The sequence below is a fragment of the Cuculus canorus genome, chromosome 3 (genome assembly GCF_017976375.1).
Source record: "Cuculus canorus isolate bCucCan1 chromosome 3, bCucCan1.pri, whole genome shotgun sequence".
In the NCBI taxonomy this organism is placed as follows: domain Eukaryota; kingdom Metazoa; phylum Chordata; class Aves; order Cuculiformes; family Cuculidae; genus Cuculus; species Cuculus canorus.
In genome coordinates this window covers 47135306-47154130 of record NC_071403.1, presented here as the reverse complement: position 1 = coordinate 47154130, position 18825 = coordinate 47135306, and the positions used below count along the sequence as shown (strand labels likewise).

The window sequence follows — 18825 nt, the reverse complement described above, 5'->3', positions numbered from 1 at the left end:
AAGTATATATTTTGTTTAACTTTTTTTGGAGAAGAAATAATGGGAGTTGCTAGGGATCCTCAGCTTTGGCAGAGAGACAACATTTTAAGCAGAGGAGAGACTGCATCCAGCTTGAAAAGCTCCCAAACTCATCATGTGATGGGAGCTGTAGGGGTAGACCTGCACTGTGAAGTCTGCAGTGTGGGGGAGGCATAGGACAACAAAAACCATTAATTGTTTCAGTGTAGAGATCAAAGGTTTATTTTTCCTGAGTAATATTAGTAAGTGCAAAATCGCTACTATATAAGTTAAACTTATTCTTTCAACTATGTCAAGATTTTAAGTGCTGGGCCAAATGAAGGTATTGCCTTTCCTGCCAGTAAGGTTAATACATGAACAAATTTTACATTAAAATATTTTATTACAATACAGACAATTGGGCTCAAAATTAATACAAATTAAGATAAAATATTTACAAGTTAATGTGTACAGTGTGGCTGTTTCAACAGCATAAACAAGAGAACTTCTAAAAATCCACATTCTTTTAATATTAAGTAACAGAGAGCACACCCCAGCTTAACGTGCATCAGTTGGCAAAGGCTTTCTGAATAATGAGAGACTCTTTGGAAAAATATTTGTAAAGTTAAGGGGGGAAAAAAAAATTTTCCTTTATAAAATGAAAAATTTGGAAGGAGCTGCTGTCTTACTTTATTCTCCTACTTTGTGCTACATTTACATCACTATCATTAGTTTTTTCCAGAACTTGCACAACCCAGGCAAACAAATGGGTTTAGTACTTTGCTGTAATACTTCCACTACATGCCTTTCAGATGCAAAAAAAAAAAAAAAAATCACATGAATTATGGAAGGAGCTTCACCACTTCTGTAATAGAAAACTCTTTACATACAATGATTCTTTCACCAAGAATATCTTTAATAGGTAGTTGAAACAGAATTCTATTAGAATAAATATGGGCTTACTCCCACATTTTTCAGAATGTTCTTTCTGCTGGTCTACCACTCCCTACACCGTTATAAAATTAACCCAGATCTCATCAGCAGTCACAAAGGATTCATTATAAATACACCATCTATTCCTATAAATGTAGAGTTCATTTCTCTAGTTGCTGAGGAGTACTAAAAGCTTCATAAACATTAGCAGCAAAATCTTTCACTTGTTCCATCATCAACAGGTCCTAGAAGAAATTTAAAGAATAAATTTGCTTAATCAAACATCTGTAATGTTCTGGTTTTGCTGCAGTACATAATGCATCAGGAGAAAAAGCACCTGACATTCCCACAGAGCTCTATTTTTTTTTTTACTTCAAGAAGATTTATGGGCAGAACTGCAAATTGAATGAAATTGAGAGAGATTTTTGTGCCTCTGCACAAGTTAGCAGAGGGAGGAGGTTCTAGAAAAACAGCATATTGTTGGAAGATACAAGTTTATGAAAGCTTAACTTACACCAATTGTTTCTGCTTTTTTTTAAAGCCGCTCAAATTAAACAGAATGAAGTGTTACTAAAATCAAACATAAGATGTTAATTTCAAAATTTTACTTGGGATATTTTACATAAGCAAGATTCTTACCTGAACAAAGTGACTGGGTGTTTCACTGCAGACTGAATGGATCTGTCCATTTATTATTGGAATTATCTTGGCTAAAGGAAGACTGACACTGGAAAGACTAGAGAAGAACAAAAAATATTAGCCTAGACCTGCCATGACGTTAATAAAGCCAAACTGTGATTATTACAATTCTAAATTACTGTTTCAAAAATAAGAGTCAAAAGATTGTAAACTAAAATGTACAGATGAAGTGTTTGTTTCTATCAAGCCTTTAATTAAGAGGATTAAGAAAGCAAATTTCATTTGGTATTCCTATTACACACAGCTTCATACTTGGTTCTCATGCAAGAGAAACATGGCTTAGCCAGAATCTTGACATGTCTGTATAGGTAAACAGAATTGCCAGTTTATGATCTCACACCATATCAATCTCTAAACCATGCTTAGGACAGACAGCCAAACTACAGCCTTTGGGATATTTTAAGTGATTTTGGTTTTATTTAAATACATACTCTTTGAGAGCCATCAGTTATTAAAATAAACACACACAAAACCGGTTACTATTCAAGGTTTTAATTTTAATATTTTAGAAATAGCATTTCAAGGATTTGAACTCAGCTTTTGGATTTGTAACACTTTCACTGCACTCTTCAAAACCCAAGCAAATTTCAGAATGAAGACTATTTCTGAATACTTTGAATATTTTTTAATATTTTGAGAGGCAGAAGATTTTGAATGCAAGTATTTTTTTTCAGCATACCAGCAAAGAACCTAAAGCTCTGTGGGTGCGCTGGCTACATGTGTTTGGAGAGTCATGGTAATGCCCACCTTCCTTGAGCACTACAGCAACTGAAAGTCAGAGTCTGGGGCATACAGAGCTTATCTGCTAATTGTAGGGAACACTGTCTTCCTCACAGGGGAGGTACTACAGTACATCTTCCAGTAGTCGCCACCTGTCGGGTAAATCCTCCTTAGCTAGAAAGGCTGCTTGGCAGCCTTGGCAAAAAGTGCAAAGTATAGGTCTTCTGCTTTCTGGTTTTAGATCTGCAAGTAATGGTGGCAAAGATACCTCAAGTGAATTCTAGCAATTTGATGGGTGAAGTCAGTGTTTATTGAAAAGCAAGAAACAGCCTTTTCCAGCATAAGAACTTCAAGTAAGCTGGGAAATCAGTAGCCTTTTTTGGAATTCACTATGAACCCAAAGCATTATTCACATGAGAGCGATAACAAAAGAAAATATTTACCTATTTACAGAGCCATTCTGAGAGAGGTCCTGTTCAGTAGGTCTAAAAAACTCTGCCATATTGTCCAGCAGTCGACTGAATCCTCTATTTAAGCATGTGCTCAAAACTGTACTGAAGTCTGGACTGGGGTAAAGAAAAAAAAAAAAGAGTTTGATTCCTAGGATTTATTTTTTCCAACTAGAAAATGCTGCAAGCATTCAATACTACTGTTGTCCCTCCCATAAAGATGCTGTATGATGCAGACAAAAGGCCATTAGTATAGCCACCTCGGGAAAGACCAGCTCCCCAATACCTCCACAGCAAACCAATCAACAACATACACTCTACCCTAAGCTTACCAGAAACCAGATAAAGCTAAAGCACTTCTCACTTCTCCATTTCTTACTAAGTAATAATACAGAAGGGACTTATGCTCAGAATGCCCCAGATCTCTAGCAGCTAAATTATAAGAAGAGTTTGGCATTTGGCTCAATTTTCTCCTACTCAAAGTTTATTATAGAAGCCTCACTTCAGTAGCTCTCTGGTAGAAGGACAAATACAACCGCTTTCAAAATCATGCATTAAAAATAAACTCTAGTAAGTCAGAACTGGTGTTCTTTTTATCAAAGCCTGTAAATCTAATAAAGTTACTCTCAATTTACCCTGCTTTAGCAGAAGAGAAGTATTCCGCTGTTCCTGCATAACTACAGAAAAGGTGAGGAAGAGATAAAGGGGACTGACTGGGAAGGGCATCCTGGACATCTTGTTAAGGCAGAACTATTTCTAATAAATGAGTTTCAGAGCACTCAGTTTTAAAAATCCCAGCCTACAATTAGTGAATATAAAAATTCAATGCAGCAGAGCAGTCACATTTGGCAAATCAAAGTTGACAGCTCTTTATATGGAAGTAATTGTCTTGCATAAATGATAAACGTGAGCAGGAGTTTAACATGAATACAGAATATTTCTCTATACCTTTCTAGCATATCTCTAGTTTCATTAAGTAATTTAATTGTAGCAATGTCTCTTTCTGTGAGTCCACAGGCCTAGAAAAGGCAAAGATAGACACTATTTAGTAAGAAATCCATTGGCAATCATAAGTGTAGAAATAGAAGAATTTTGTAGCATAGAATTAAGTCAAGATGTATAAGTCAAATCTGTTTATTTATTGCTGTAAATTGGATTCTTTATAATTTGTTTTCTACTTTTCCTTTTAAATATTCACTGTAGTTTGTTTTTTGTTTGCTTTTTTTTCTAAAAGCAGTATTAGCAGGAAATACCAGACTAATTGAGAAAAGCGTTTTTTTTTCACTTCTGACCTCCAAAACTGCAATAAATCCTGCATACCAGCTTAAGTTAAAGGAATAAGTGCGCATAATCACATGCTGAAGCCTAAGTTTCTTCTTTATACCAGTCATATCAAGTCAAGAATGAATTTTCTCCAACCTGTGGTGCGGATGGAGACAAACGCCTTTAGAAAATTTAGGAAATTATTTAACATTACAACTGAGATTAGATAGCCCTTTCTCTTGACTCCTGTTCATCTTCCAGCCCAGAACAACAAAGGACCCCAGCACACTATCACTTTCTTGTGCATCAGCCAAGATGCTAAAAACCAAACAGCTACAGCTGTTTGCTAGTACACAAGTGCAAAGTAATACAATTTAGCTTAAGACTGAGTTAAGCTGCACTGTGTTACAGCATAAATCAACAGGCTAAAAGCAGTAATTGGGCTGTGTTTCTGAGCTCAAAGCTAACATTCTGAGGATGACACTTGTTTTCAAATCTGAAAAAAGTACAACTTCACTTTGCCAAGATTAAAGAGATAAGGACACTTGAGTTATGAAGGAAGAAGCATAGCCATTTATTAAAGACAGAGATACCATGGTACAACTAGAGGACTGTTAAGCACTCTTCCCTCCCCAAAATAAACAAACAAAAAATGCAGAATGAAAAGGGTAGATGAAAAATTTGAACAAGTACCTGGGCAGCTAAGGGGTTTTCTTCATCTGGCATCAGATAATGACATAACGGAGAGCAAGATGCAATTTGATCTGAATCTTTATGTTCCACTACTTTCCTGATATCTTTAAGTTTCTCTTCCAACTCCAGAAGAGACAGGGTGTGCTTAAGGGAAATGCTGGAAAGGAAAAACACCATAGTGTTGATTCCAAAAAAAATAATGATGCTTTGCTCTCCTACAGATAACATTTTCACAAGTTACATGATCTAGACATAGTCTGCTATAATAAAAAGTTGGTTTGGAAAAAGTCGGTACACTTTCCTTTTTTAAATTCTAATAAAATGTATTGTTTTGGGAACAGTCATCACAATGAAACTCAAAAGCAAACCAGAGAAACATAAGACTCTTACCTGCCAAAAACTTTATGTACAGCTTGTTTAACAATAGTTATTAACTCTGTCAGTCCTAGGAGGAAGAAATTGTCAAAATTATTCTAAGGATTTGCTTAAGTCTAGAAAAAAAGTAGAATGTTACAAGTGTAGTTAGTAGCTCATAATAAGCGCCATACCATCTCCTAAAAGGTGCTGAATACTTGATAAATATTGCTGCTGAACTTCAGGGGGAGCTAGTGGTGTCTACGGGAAAAAAGAAAACACACAAGAGTTCTATGACATGTCAACAGTAGAGCACAATGCAAAATAATTTCAAACCAGTTGCACCCAATTTCCTTCATCTTTATAAACATCCGCTGCAGGGAGATTCCCTCATTCTCATGCAGCTCTGGAGCTTCTGGCTCCATTCCTGCCATCAAACCATAGACCTTTCAATAAGTCCTCCGGCATTCAGTACAATACAGATCTCACTTCCATCTTCAGTGGGACAGAAAAAAATTCTTTTATTTTTTATTCATACATAGGAAAGTCTCTTAAACTGCACTGCGGATGAAACGAGACCCTCCATCACCCGAAAAAGTAAACTTAGGATACTTATGCTCAACCCTAACTAAAGTCTATCTGTCAGAAAAGAAGCTTTCAGGAACTGAGACATGCTCCCAGTTTGCTCCAGCAGAGTGCCACAGACTTGGCCCTGTCAACCCAATTCTCTATTGGAAAAATAACAGAAAGGAAACATCTCTAGTCCAAACTCATTTTGCCCTTTTAAAAAAGCTTTTTCATATTTTACAAAATGAAGAGTGACCTCTGTCAACCCTGGCGTCCCTAATGAAAGCTTTTCTCAGACCTGCCTTGACATGCTGTTCCTTGACTCTCAGCAGGACCTATCACAGAGGGGCATTTGACAACTAATCAAAGTTTGTCTCCATTATTTTTAGATCAGCTGTCCAACTATTTGCAGATCATACTCCGTACAATGGGTACTTGCTTACTTTTGATCTGCTTTTATTGAGTGGTGATAGATATACGACAAAAAGAAAAAAACCCAAGTCTTCTACTTTGCTTGGCCCCACCAACAGACATTTATGGTAGATAGCCTTGTGGAGTTAGATTTCAAAGACAGCATTTTTCTTTAATCCTAGGAAAATTTAACTGGGGAAATTAATATATGTGCTAGGAAAACCTAAGAATTTATATACATTTGCATATGTATCTGGGATCATTCACACAGTTTATTGCACCACAAAAAAAGAAAAAAAAAAGAAATTACTTTACATTGGTGTTTCAATATGAAGCGACTTTAAGGAATACAGATGCAGACAAACTGTATCCTTCAATAATGGCAGTACTTTGTTAAGCAACAGTAACACCAAATCATCTGAATTTAGAGGCTATTAAAACACACCAACATACGCTACTTCCAGTAACACTTCCGTATCTCCCACTCGTTTACAAACTCTTGCTTTCATTCTAATACTCCTAAGCTATGCCCTTTTTATATCTCACTAAATAATCCCATTGCTTCCAAGAAAGTGGAAATTCTACCTTTGAAGCAAACCAAGAAACTTACTGTGCCATTTTTGCCGAGTGCAGCATTATCCAGGTATATGTAACCGCCAATAATATTTAACTGGACTCGCAGAAGAACCACTAACATACAGGTACTATATACAGCTACAATGCTTCTTGTGAAACCTTGAAAAGAGGCAACAAAATAACTTCAAACTCAAAGAAATAAGTGTGAGCCAAGGAGCAAGAGTGCTCTCCAAGACTCAAAAAGTTTTGATTTTTAAGTACAGTCACATTTCTCTTCTTGGTTGCCGTGACATATTTTCACAATACATAAACAAAACAGTCATGAGTCTAATGCGTGCTGGAGCTACATCTGAAGTGTCCCATTTCAAGTTCTATATTAATATTATTTTGCACATTACACTAGTTATTTGGGGAAAAAAAACCCAAACTATACAAGTTGCTCCAGAAGGAAAAAGGATGTAGTATCAAATAATCTTTTTTCATTAGACCATAAAAAACACACAGTATGTTAGCCCTCGTCATGCTATTAAGACACAGAGGACATAACAGCAGCTTGGGTAAAAAAGTTAGCAATGGCAGGAGCAGCTAATATCTAAAGAAATAAACTTTAATAAGGGTCGGCTACCAGCCACTCAGCAACAGAGGATGTTTAGAAATAGCAACATAAATAAATATGGATGAATGCTGAGTAGCAAAGACACAGGATCAGCTGGATCAGAAGGAGGATCTGTAAAGGTGTTGTGAAAAGGAGAAAAAAAATGGTACTAAGGAATCAAAAGCAGTAAAAAAGAAAAAAAGTCAGTAGTATTCACTACATCATCACCCAACTTCACTGTTCTTCCTACCCTTCCACTGCTAGTATCAGCCAATAAACAATAAGATGAACAAAAGGGTTCATAACCACTGCTGTGGTGGGTCTATCAGGCCTGAAAAGAGGAAGTTGCTGACCATGGAAGGGCTGGCCTATATTTCTGATGTATGTTTCCTTTTAGGTTCAGCATAGAACTTTCTGAAAAACTAGTCTTAATTTTTCTGTGATGGCACAGAAAGTTCTCATAGAGTTTTCTTGAGTCAGCATAACATGAAGGACAATACAATTTTTCATCTTTGTCTCTGAGCTTCTAACTTCCCCCAGGGTTACAAAACATTCTTTTACAAGGAGCTTTTGGGCAGGGATGAGGTTCACCACATTGTGTGTTACACCATCCTCCTAGCTACTGAAAAAACAGCCCAGTGTAAAGTGTGCATTTTAAAGGGTGTGAAAGGCATTTTATATTGATGCTAAATATGCAGATGGAATCTTTCTTTTCCACTTACTTATTATCTTTAGATCCTCCCATATTTCTAACTTGTTTGCTGGCCTGTAAAAAACAAATGGAAATAAACATTGAAAATTATATTTTCATTGGCAGTTAATAAATATGTTAAATGAAACAGCTATGCTCTATGGCAAGCTCATACAGGCACTGTAGTTATTCAAGCACATTCATGTCTACATTGATTTGCCTCATTCAGGAAAGCAGTATAAAAGCGATAAGCTATGAAGGCACAGAAAAGATATTTAAACTTTAATGCACAAATGTAGTATTTAGTGATGTCAAGTACACACATATATTATCAATTTTGTGTTACTATGCTAAGCAGTCAGAAAAAGCCCACTGATGACACTGAGCGGTCTTTTGGAGGCCCTGATCCTGCATATATTTAATGTAGGCCTCTGTTCAGTAGGGCTCCCTGTATCCACCTGTGCACAATAAGCACAGGATCAGAACTTCTCTATCCTACTTTCTGGCAAGATTTATCATTGGCTAACCTGGTTTTCAAGTTCAGATTTAATCACCCAGAAATGAAGAGAACATCTGTGGAAAAGAAGTCTTGCACCATCCACACAAATCCAAGTTGACCTTTCTTCTTTAGTTGAAGTCCATTTACCTTTTTGACCTGACCAATTCCTAAAATTTTATATATTCTGAAGTCAAAAGAGCAAATTGCCCAGATACACCTGAACAACCTGATGTACACTGCTACTGTATATCTATTGTGGAAGAAAAAATTCGTGAAAGTCACTCAAGAGAAACATTTGATAATTTATTAGGATCAGAATTAACTGTTAAATATCTCGGGCAGGTAGCTCAGATTAGCCTAGCCTTTACAATAATCTAGTTTATAAAAAAAAAATACACTTTTTACCTGAAATAATTTCTATTTATAGGCACAACACATGCACTTTGCCTTAGATTTTACTTATGTAAGTGATACAACAGTCAAATTTTAAGCCTACTGCAATCAAATAATGTGAATTAACTGATATAATAAACTACTAAGTCTACAACTCCAAAAGGTACAGAGACAGATTAAAGAAAGGATAGTTGCAAGAGATAAAAGGATCCATGGCACATACAAAACCAGTTTATGCATTTCTTTTTGCAAACTAAATCAACATTTTTAAAAGCTATTCTAAAGTAAACCAAAGGAAAGTGTTAAAAAGACACAATGATACTTTCGTAGAGAAAACACACAATAGGACTCAAACCCATATTTGTTACTTATGAGTGGTAAGTTCTCCATGCCAACTGAAGACAGAAAGAGAAGCCAAGACATCAACATCAGCCAACTACATTTGTACCTATTATGTCAAAACATTTTGAGCTACCATATACAATAGAGCTCCCATTTACAAAAAGTTTCTCCTGACAACTCAAGGCAAGAGCCACGTAACAGTTTAAGTCTGCAAGTATTAAGCCTAACAGTGGAAATGGATTTTTCAGTCATAATCTGCTATAATTTACTAAGACTCAGCTGCTACTCAAAACTCAACTTTTATTTCATTATTATTTATTTGGAAAACCATTGCCTGCTTACAGAAGCAAAAAGAAATGCAAACAAAAAAACCCAGAGGTCTGGAATAAAGCTAAGTGCTGAATTAGTGGGAGATATGGAACATCTGCAAGGCTACAGCAGCAGGTATTCCTCCTCATCTCAATCACACAGCTTTGAAAAGAGCAGGACTGACACAGCAAGAACACCTACAGTCTTGTGTGCTGCTTCCTCCTTAAAAGTTTCTCTGGAACACTGAGGGTGTAAGCTGGCTGAAGTCTTCAATCTACCACTGCCCCTCCCCAAAGTACTAAGACAATGTAAAAAGGCTTTGAATTTAAGGAAACAGATTTTAATTTAAAGGAGTACCAAAGTCATAACATCACCTGTAAGATAGGATAACATAGATCCATAACACATTAAGTCAAAACATAGACTATGCGAGGAACAGAATACATCTGCAGGGTTCTTAGGAAAGGTAAGTCTCCAAATCTATTATTTTGTTTATTCAACAACAATGGCACTCAAAGGTCAAGCTGCCTACTCAAATCGAAGTGGAAAGAAAACAAACCTATACCTCCATGTGCAGTACAAGAACGCAGAGCTTCACCAAAAGACTCACTTCAAAGTGGAATGAGCTCTGATGACCTAATTCATGATCTGTGTCTTCCCAACCCCTTGTGTACCTTTTCCATTCAAGAAGTTCAAGCACATCTAGTTAAAACTTTCTCAGCATAAGGCAAAAACATTAAGACAGAAACTCCACTGTAAGTTACACTGTAGAGGGACATCCAAGCTTACAGGATATTGCATGTACCCAGCATTTAGGAAAATATTTTTTTTCAGAAACGTGTAGCAATAACATCAAAATTTTCGTCTCTATTTTAACTGGGATTACTGGAATTCAGAGGCACATCACTGTCCCCATAAACTGTTCCAGCTAGTCACACAAGTTAGAAACAACAGACACGTTTTGAGAAAAGAACACACGCTACAGAGAACGAAGTAAGGCATTATGTGACTTCACCACTGAGCAAAGCATGACAGGCCTTTTTAGGCTACGTTGCTGTAGAGTCCAGCAGACAAATCTGGTGATCCACAAGATCACTTATTCATTCAGATTAATTTTTCATTGAGTAAAAATATTATTATGACAAAGTATATAGAATATTCCACTAAAAGTAACTTCTCCTACTTTCTTGTTGCTTGGGGTACATAATATTCAATTACTGTTGCAAATTCTCAAATAATCTGTTATAAACACATCATTCAGCGTATAACTCCCACTTTAAGTAGCACATTCTGTTGCCTTATGATGGGAGGATTTTTACGTGAAAAAAAGACAGTGACTGGATAGGTAATCTATTAAATGCTGGACAGCTGAAATTATAGCCATATAAATAAGCTTGTGGGTGGTAAACTAGAAAGGCATTCTAGAGTGAGTCAGAAAATCTGTGTTAACTGTCTCCATAACAATTTTACTCTGTGCCAGATGCCAAGCAGCTTACTTTCCTTTAAGGTATGTTATTATGCACTTTATGTATTTAAAAATATGCTACTTCTTCCTGCAGTTACAAGACAACCAAAGGTGTTTTCTGACAAGGAAACATCCCTCTTAATGTATGACATGTCCCTATTTGTTCTACTTCAAAAAAGGGGAAAAAAATTACTTCTCACAGCTTACATCCATTCGCAATCTCATCTGGGATATTTTCCACTACCATTCACATCTGACTTTGATAAGATGACAAATAATTTTACAAACACAACATCAACATCTCAGTCAAGATACCCTGTCCTGTTTAAGAAAGTACTAGATCCTGTAATTACATCATCTATCTTGCAAGCACTTCAACAAAAACCAGCTCTCGGTCCAGCATCTTAAAGGAATACTATTTCATGTAATGTTTGGAAAACGCCAGCCACATCTATCAAAATACATCTAACATATCACAAAATATTTACATAGTGATTTCAAAATACATAGTGACTCAATGGGACACAGAATTAGAATTCTCTATGGTCTCTATATTATGAAGAGATAACTTGAAAAAGAGCCACAACTTATCTTGTGATCAAAACAAGTGATCTTCAACATAGTTAGCAAAACGGTCTTACCTATTTTTAAGAAGGGATGTGAGGCTCTCAGAATTTAGTTGATGCATTAAGGCATCTCTCAATGTTGGAAGCATTGACAACACTGTTGTTGAAAGGAAAAGAAAAGTCTGTCAATATGAAAAAAAACCATCATAAACCTATCCCAAGCTCTCACTCAATAGCTGTTATACAATGCAAAGCCCGTTGCTCAACAGGCAAAGCTGGGAGGACAAAAAAAAGTAGAAAATCCTGTGGGTACTCAGAAGTGCCATCATCTGCTTCCCCTCAGAAGCCTGGGCACAATGCCACCCTTACATGACTACATGTCTTTGTAGGCTCTAGCTGCAGATGTGTTCTCACATCCTGCATATCTGCTTCATATCTGCATGTACGTGCCTTTAACTCCCCTACGAAAATCTGGTGAAAATCTACACTGTTTTCTCATTTGGAGAAATGCAAAGATCTGAGGTTTGTCTTTTTGCCAACAAGAAAACAAGAGAAAGGCATGCTTTAAACAAAAGAAGGCTGGTAGGAAAAAATCCTTTACTTTTGGAATATTCAGTGTCCAATCTGCTGTTATATGATGGGAACAGGAAATGGAAAACAAGCATGCATAAAACATAGGAAACGCTAAGAACAAAGCATGAAAAACCTTGACAAGAATGCATGCTGCCAGATAGAAGCTACTTTGTATAATGAAGGGCAAAGAAAAACAGTCCTTGCAGCAAAATCAATCCCAGCACAACAAAATGGAAAAGGTGAAAATGAAATAACAGAATATTTCATGTCAGGGTAAACACAGTGCACAGAAAGCATTTGCAGTGCACAGAAAGCATTTGCAGCCACCCAAGAAGCCATTACAAATTTTAACAGGGTAAGAAAATGCTGCCCAATTTGTTTTATAGAAATAGTTTTGAATGGCCCGTATTTACATGAATGACAAGGACTTTGTTAAATTCTATCGTACCATCTCCTCTGCAAAAAGTCCGAAGACCAATGCTGTAACACAAACACCGCCACTTCTTGCTTCCCAGCCAGTTGGGTACCTTCAACTGCTAAAATGTAGGGAACTAACAGGCTGATGTACTACTTATTTGTAAATAAAAATTACCCACCAAGCTCTCCGTGTAGCTTACTAACAACATACTATAGCAAATAAAATCCTGCTGTAAATTCACTACTGTTTGAATCTGGGCACTGTTTCACACCTCAACACTCCATGCAGTTTAGGGCAGTATACAAAGGGTCTTGAAGTGGCAAACAATTGTAACCTGCATGTACATTTGTATGCATTACAGATGGATATAGTCAATCCAAGGGATTGGATGATCCCTACAAATCTCTACAATTCTCAGTTCTTCAGATTCTGTTTTTATTAAGCAAAATTACTCCATTTATGCACAAGTATTAAGATTTGGAATTCACCTATATTTCTTGTTGTTCTTCCATCCTCAAATAATTCCACCTATCAAGAGCAGTAGCTATTTCCTCAACTTACCTGTCATATTGCACGTCCTCTGATTACTTTCAAAATGATACTGCCTCCGTGCCTGGGCGATGTATTCAGCTGCCTCTCGTTCTTGGATTTCTCTGATTTTCTTCTGCCCGTATTTTCCCAGTAAATAGACTCCTACAGAGAGATTTTCATGTTACAAGCTGCTTTAAAAATGAGGATGGCCTCTTCAGTCCCTTTCTTTGATTTTAAACCAAATTTTGGGGATACATGGGTCTTAAGTATCTTAAAACTGATTGACAAAGTAATACTCAGAAATAAAGTTTTTGAAATTAATTAAAATGTCAAGGGTAATGACTTGGACCAGCATAAGAAAGCTTCTTGAGAAGAGAGATCTTGCCTTTCAAAGAAGGCATTTTTGGTTCCAATGCAATGCAAACAACTAGTGCTGGAGAGATTGAAACAAACACAGGGAAGAGAAAAATTGTAGAGCAACGAAACCAAAGAACAGATAAAAAACCAAAAGGCACAGTTCTGGAGATTGGTGAAATTTTCATTTTTCTTAGAAGACACCTTTCTAAACTTAGTAGAAGTTAAAAATAAAACTGGCACCAGCTGTTACCTATTTAGGTGCTCAACCTCTTCCCATGTTCACTCACACAAAAACTGACAGGGGGAGGGGGGGAAGTAAGGGAACAAACCCAAGCAGAAAACACTATTGTACAAGTTGCTCATCTTCTGTCCACCAGTGAGCAATCCCTTAAGTACTGAAACTCCTTTACTGAGTGTCAATTCTAACTCTGCCAAGTCAATAATGGCACACAGAGGAAATCCAAGTATCAAGACTTTATTTTCTTTTTCCACCCAGCACTTTCAGAAGTTGTAAATGCAGAGATAAAAGTTTTTCTTCGAAGTTCAGTTTTCACATTTCAAAGCTAATGTCTGAATGAATGAGGCATTTAACAGTTGTTGAATGCTGGAAGTTTTAAAGCTATGTTTACAAGCCAAATCCACCCCCACCCCCAAAAAAACTCCCCAAGATTTTGAGTTTGACTACGTTTTTCAGGTCACTAAGACCTTTCAATATATTCTCCAAACTATCACCAGTATTTCAAAAAGCTTTCAACTTTCTACCTCAATTATCTATGATTGCAAAAAAATCTGGCTATTTATATTGGCATTATGTTTCCTAATAAGCAACTACAAGCCAGACCAGTTTGGAACAACGATAGTCACATCCATTTATTTCCCAAGAGCCTCATGAAATAAAAACAGGGAAGTCACCCTCTCTTGCTTCAGCCTTTAGGCAGACCGATCATTTGCCATGTGGAAGAGTTACCTCATTAGATGCAAACTTTAATATTATGGTTCAATATACACAGAAATGCAATTTTACCACTATAAACAGTTAACCAAAATGAGACTTCATAAATAAAAATTAGATTCTTTTTCTCTAAATTCCTACCAAGAATATATATCTAGAACAAAACTGTCGGAGTATTGGTGCTGGGGTTTTTTTTGCAGCTAACATACTGAAAGAATAACTTTTTTTTAGTATTAGCAAATAAGTTTTGAACACTGTGTGGTGCTTAGTTGTTGGCCAGCGTTAAACAACAACCTCAGCGGAACACCAAGGGTCTACAACACCCATATCCTATGGAAGCAACACCTTGATTAATTTGTTAGCAGTGAATTGGGATGAATTTGCTCTAATTTGTCTGTGTAGCCCTCTCCACGTGTAGCACTATACAGTCTCTTCCCATCTAAGTGTACGTAGTTTAGAAAACCTGCAGGCTTTTACATATTCATGCCAGTGGCTTCAAACAGGTAGGATATTTCTCACATCACATAAATGATGGCTTACCTCTCCCTCAAACCTTTGCTTTTTTCACAGGTGGAATGGAGAGATGAGCAGAAGGGTGGGACAGACAACTAGGAGGCATCAAGTTTTCAGGAAACCTCTTTACAACCCCATGTAACCTTTACACTCATTCACATACTTGCCTCATAATAATAAAAAAAAAAGCTACAGGAAAACTTTCAATTTTAAGAATGTCATTATGTAGAAATTCTGGTGAGACAAAGATACATTGACAGCTCCATAAGTTGTGACTTGCCCTTATGTACAAGCAAGTCATGCATCCACTGACTTTTTTTGAAATAAACACAAACTAAGAAGACAATAAAGGCTTACTTCTCTTTGCACCACGATTTCCACCAAAACCTACTTAACAGTTCTGTACTCACTCACAAACCAAAACAATTTGTGTTGCTAAGCAGACAGACTGCTGAACTGAAATGTTCTTTCTCCAAGCCAAAGGTTGCAACAGGTGAAACTGAGCAATAACTCATTCACCACTGAAATCAGAACCATACATTGCAGACACACTCTGAACTTGCTCTTCTGCTACAACAAGATAATTTCAACAGTGAATCATTTTGCAACAGCCATTGAAATCTGCCTCGAACAGTGAATGTTGAGACAGAAAGCACTTTAGGGTAAATCTACCTATTCAATATGAAAATGCAAACAACACATCCTTGCAGATACAACATGCCAGCTCTTGCTCTACTTAAATATTTCAAGTGGGTTTAACCCTAGAACACTAGATTTTGCTTGCTTGAAGAGACAGAAGTCTTTTCAGTATGCAGTTTACTTTCCTACAAAAACCCAGACTTATGAAGAAAGGGTTTGTACAGGTTCTTTGCTAAGTTGAGATGATGTTAACCCTGCTTTATGTTTGAGGGGAAATTACACCTTCTTCAGGTGCTTTTCCCTCAATTTGAGTTCTTATTTTACGACTTTTGTATCTTCATATGCAGGAAAATCTGTTGCAGTGTTGAGATTGATTCCTTGTATGTTATCACTGACTGTCATGCGTAATCTAATTTCTGTCAATCTCAGTAAACAGAGGAAAGGCTACAAACTGACTCAGACTTCAATGCAATAATTCTTTCAAAACACAACATTGATAAAATATTGTATCGGTAATAACGTAAAGATTCTTTTGTACCATCTAACCAGCCATCAAATGGTCACATTAACTGGCACATGATCAGAGATGAAATCATTAAACCCCATGATGTCCCATTTTCCTTGTTATATCCTCCTTCCCAGAAAACACACCTATAGCTCTTCAAACACACACACACAAGATACAGATTCCAGTCTCTGCTATTAAATCAGCAGATTTTGATGCCTTCCTTAAGTCATTCAGACACTTCCAAATATTCTGATTTCAAATAAAAGCAGCGATGTTAAAGTTGCATTCTACTTTTCATTGTCAGGCAGTATTTTTTAGAGGAGTTTGCAGGGGATCTCCGAGTTCCAATCTATTGGTGGTTGCACTACCATAGCTGCTGGAGCTATATTAAGGTCTGATCCGTAACTCATATGTAGATGGTTCAAACACTCATGATTCAGCTGCTGAACAACTGTAGCTCAGCAACCCACAGTAAATCCCTCCATCTTCCAGGACGCCCTAAAGTACCATGGTGCGAGTTGCAGCTGGGGGCAGCTAATGATGTTCTCCTGGTTGCAGATAATTTGCTAGCGAATCCTCAAATACAACACAGGTACTTCATCCACCCTGCAGGCAACAACAGCGTAGTTCAGTATTTTCAGTCAGAAGTTGAAATACTTGTTATAAGAGATGCATAGAATTATAGAATAGTTTGGGCTGGAAGGAACTAATCTAGTTCCAACCCCCTGCCATGCGCAGGGACACCTCCCACTAGATCAGGGTGTTCTTGGGTTTTTTTTTTTGAGATTGAGCATACCTTAAGTGACTTCATTTTAGTCACTTTTTTTGTTTTAGTGTACTTCATCCAGTCAGTAGCATTTTAGTGAAAGTGACATTGAACTGTACATAAACAACCAACCATAAGGAAAAGCTGCAAATTCAGTGATATTTGGAGGATTTGCAGGCTGGCAGAGGGCTCTTCATACTGGTTGAATTCAGGATTTCGGGCTATGAGGACTGCTAGGAGCCACAAGCTCACAAATATCTCCTTTCTCACTTGGACATAGATCCATGTTTACTAGCTGAAACTGGGACAATTGACATTTTTATTACTTTTCCCATTTGTCTGCCCACAACTCTCACAAAGACAGCTGAATGAGAGAGGGAACAGCCAGCAAGTTACAGACTGGTATATTAAAATAAATCTGTTTACTTAAGATGGTGGGCTCTAAGTGTGGTGGCTCAGAAACCGGTAAACATAACATTCTGCTGCAATTGCGGAGTCAAAAAACCTGCAGGTGAGGGGAAGAACTGGAAAAGTGGTCTGACAAGTACTTCAGTAACCACCATCTAACCTATTGTCATACGCTAACAGGAAGTCTGGAAAACTGTAGAAGAAATTCAGGCTGAAAGGATGCAGAGGACATACCAACCAAGACAAGTCATAAGTTTTTACAATTCACTCTCTCAAAAGACCTCACCTGACTACAAGACAAAACCTACAGCAAAACCTCAGTAGCCCTCACCACTCAGGTAAGTTACAGTGGGTATATACAAACACAAACTTTCCTTAGTAACTTTGTAACATTTAGTTCCCTCATCTGAATAAGATACAAGTAGAGCTGATGACCAAGCATGCAAAGACATGGCTGTACCTTTTCAGGGGTATCTAATCTCCAGCTGCACAGATATGCACTTTATTCTTAAACAGAGAGATAGAACCAAGGCGTTCTTTTAAGTCCAATTCCAACTAATGATAACCCTGTAATAATTGCAAAGAAAGAAGTTTACCAGACTGCAACCACCCGACAAGTTAAACAAAAGAACCTTAAGGGAGAAGGAATGGCTTGAAGCAAACTTTCAGTACCTGAAAGGGGCCTACAAGAAAGTTGGCGAAGGACTGTTTACACAGGATTGTAGTGATAGGACGAGGAGCAATGGCTATAAACTGGAGAGGGGCAGATTTAGGCTTGACATAGGAGAAATTTCTTCACCATGAGAGTGGTGACATTGGCACAGGTTGCCCAGGGAAGCTGTGGATGCCCCATCCCTGGAAGTGTTCAAGGCCAGGTTGGATGGGGCCTCGAGCAGCCTGGTCTAGTGGGATGTCCCTGCCCATTGCAGGGGGCATAGAACTAGATGATTTCTAAGGTCCTTTCCAACCCTAGCTATTCTATGAGTCTACGAATAATTAATGTAAATCCTCCTCTTCGGTCAAGTTCTGGGTCTAGTGTTGGTTTACATCAGACGATTCACCTTAACGCACAAGTCACTTTGAAAAATGCAGCCTTTCACGGTCTGTCCTAAAAATAATAGCACAAACATCGCCGGCGCTTTGCGCGATTAAACGTTTCTTCAAACCAACACACAATCCTGCCACAAGGAGCCCCGGTCAACTTGAACCACCGTCTTTCACAACTTACAGGACGACGCGCAGATTTTCCTTCCTAGGAGCCCCCCTGGCCCCGGCGCCGCCTCAGCTCTCCCAGCCGCGGGCTGCGGGAGCGTCCTGTGCCACCGGCCGGGCGGAGGGGCCGCGCCAGGCCACGAAGGGCCCGCGGCACTCGTCAAGCCAGCGGCCGGCACCGGTCTTGCCCCCCCGGCAGAGCCCGGGAGCTCCTGAGCGGCACCAGGGAGGCCTCGGCCCCTCCCGCCCCGGCTGCCGGGCACTCACCGCCCAGGAAGGTTCCGAGTGCGAGGCATTTCTTCTTGTGCCGCTTGAGGAAGCTCCAGAGGGACCGGAGCATCCTGCGCGAACAGCCCAGCCGCCCCTTCCTCCCCGCGCCGCCGGAAGGGGCGGTGGCAGCGGCCCCGCCCCACCGGAAACATTGCC

At 38.2% G+C, this 18825-nt stretch overlaps 1 protein-coding gene across 3 annotated transcripts; it reads right to left on the bottom strand.

Moving 5' to 3' along the window:
* Positions 1–380: 380 nt before the first annotated feature.
* Positions 381–18800, bottom strand: PEX3 (peroxisomal biogenesis factor 3). 3 transcript variants are annotated; one of them, XM_054061669.1, is made up of 13 exons: positions 18667–18792; positions 16305–16619; positions 13075–13206; positions 11598–11679; positions 7980–8023; positions 6697–6821; positions 5303–5369; positions 5145–5199; positions 4755–4911; positions 3747–3817; positions 2793–2915; positions 1570–1666; positions 381–1175 (listed from the first exon to the last, which is right to left on the bottom strand). In XM_054061669.1, the coding sequence occupies exons 2-13, from the start codon at positions 16309–16311 to the stop codon at positions 1092–1094; spliced, it is 1044 nt and encodes a 347-aa protein (XP_053917644.1). In that variant the 5' UTR covers positions 16312–16619; positions 18667–18792; the 3' UTR covers positions 381–1091. The 3 variants fall into 3 exon arrangements, with proteins under 3 accessions (XP_053917644.1, XP_053917645.1, XP_053917643.1); XM_054061670.1 differs by lacking the exon at positions 18667–18792 and adding an exon at positions 17648–17754; XM_054061668.1 differs by lacking the exon at positions 16305–16619 and having other exon boundaries at positions 18667–18800.
* Between the last annotated feature and the right edge of the window lie 25 nt (positions 18801–18825).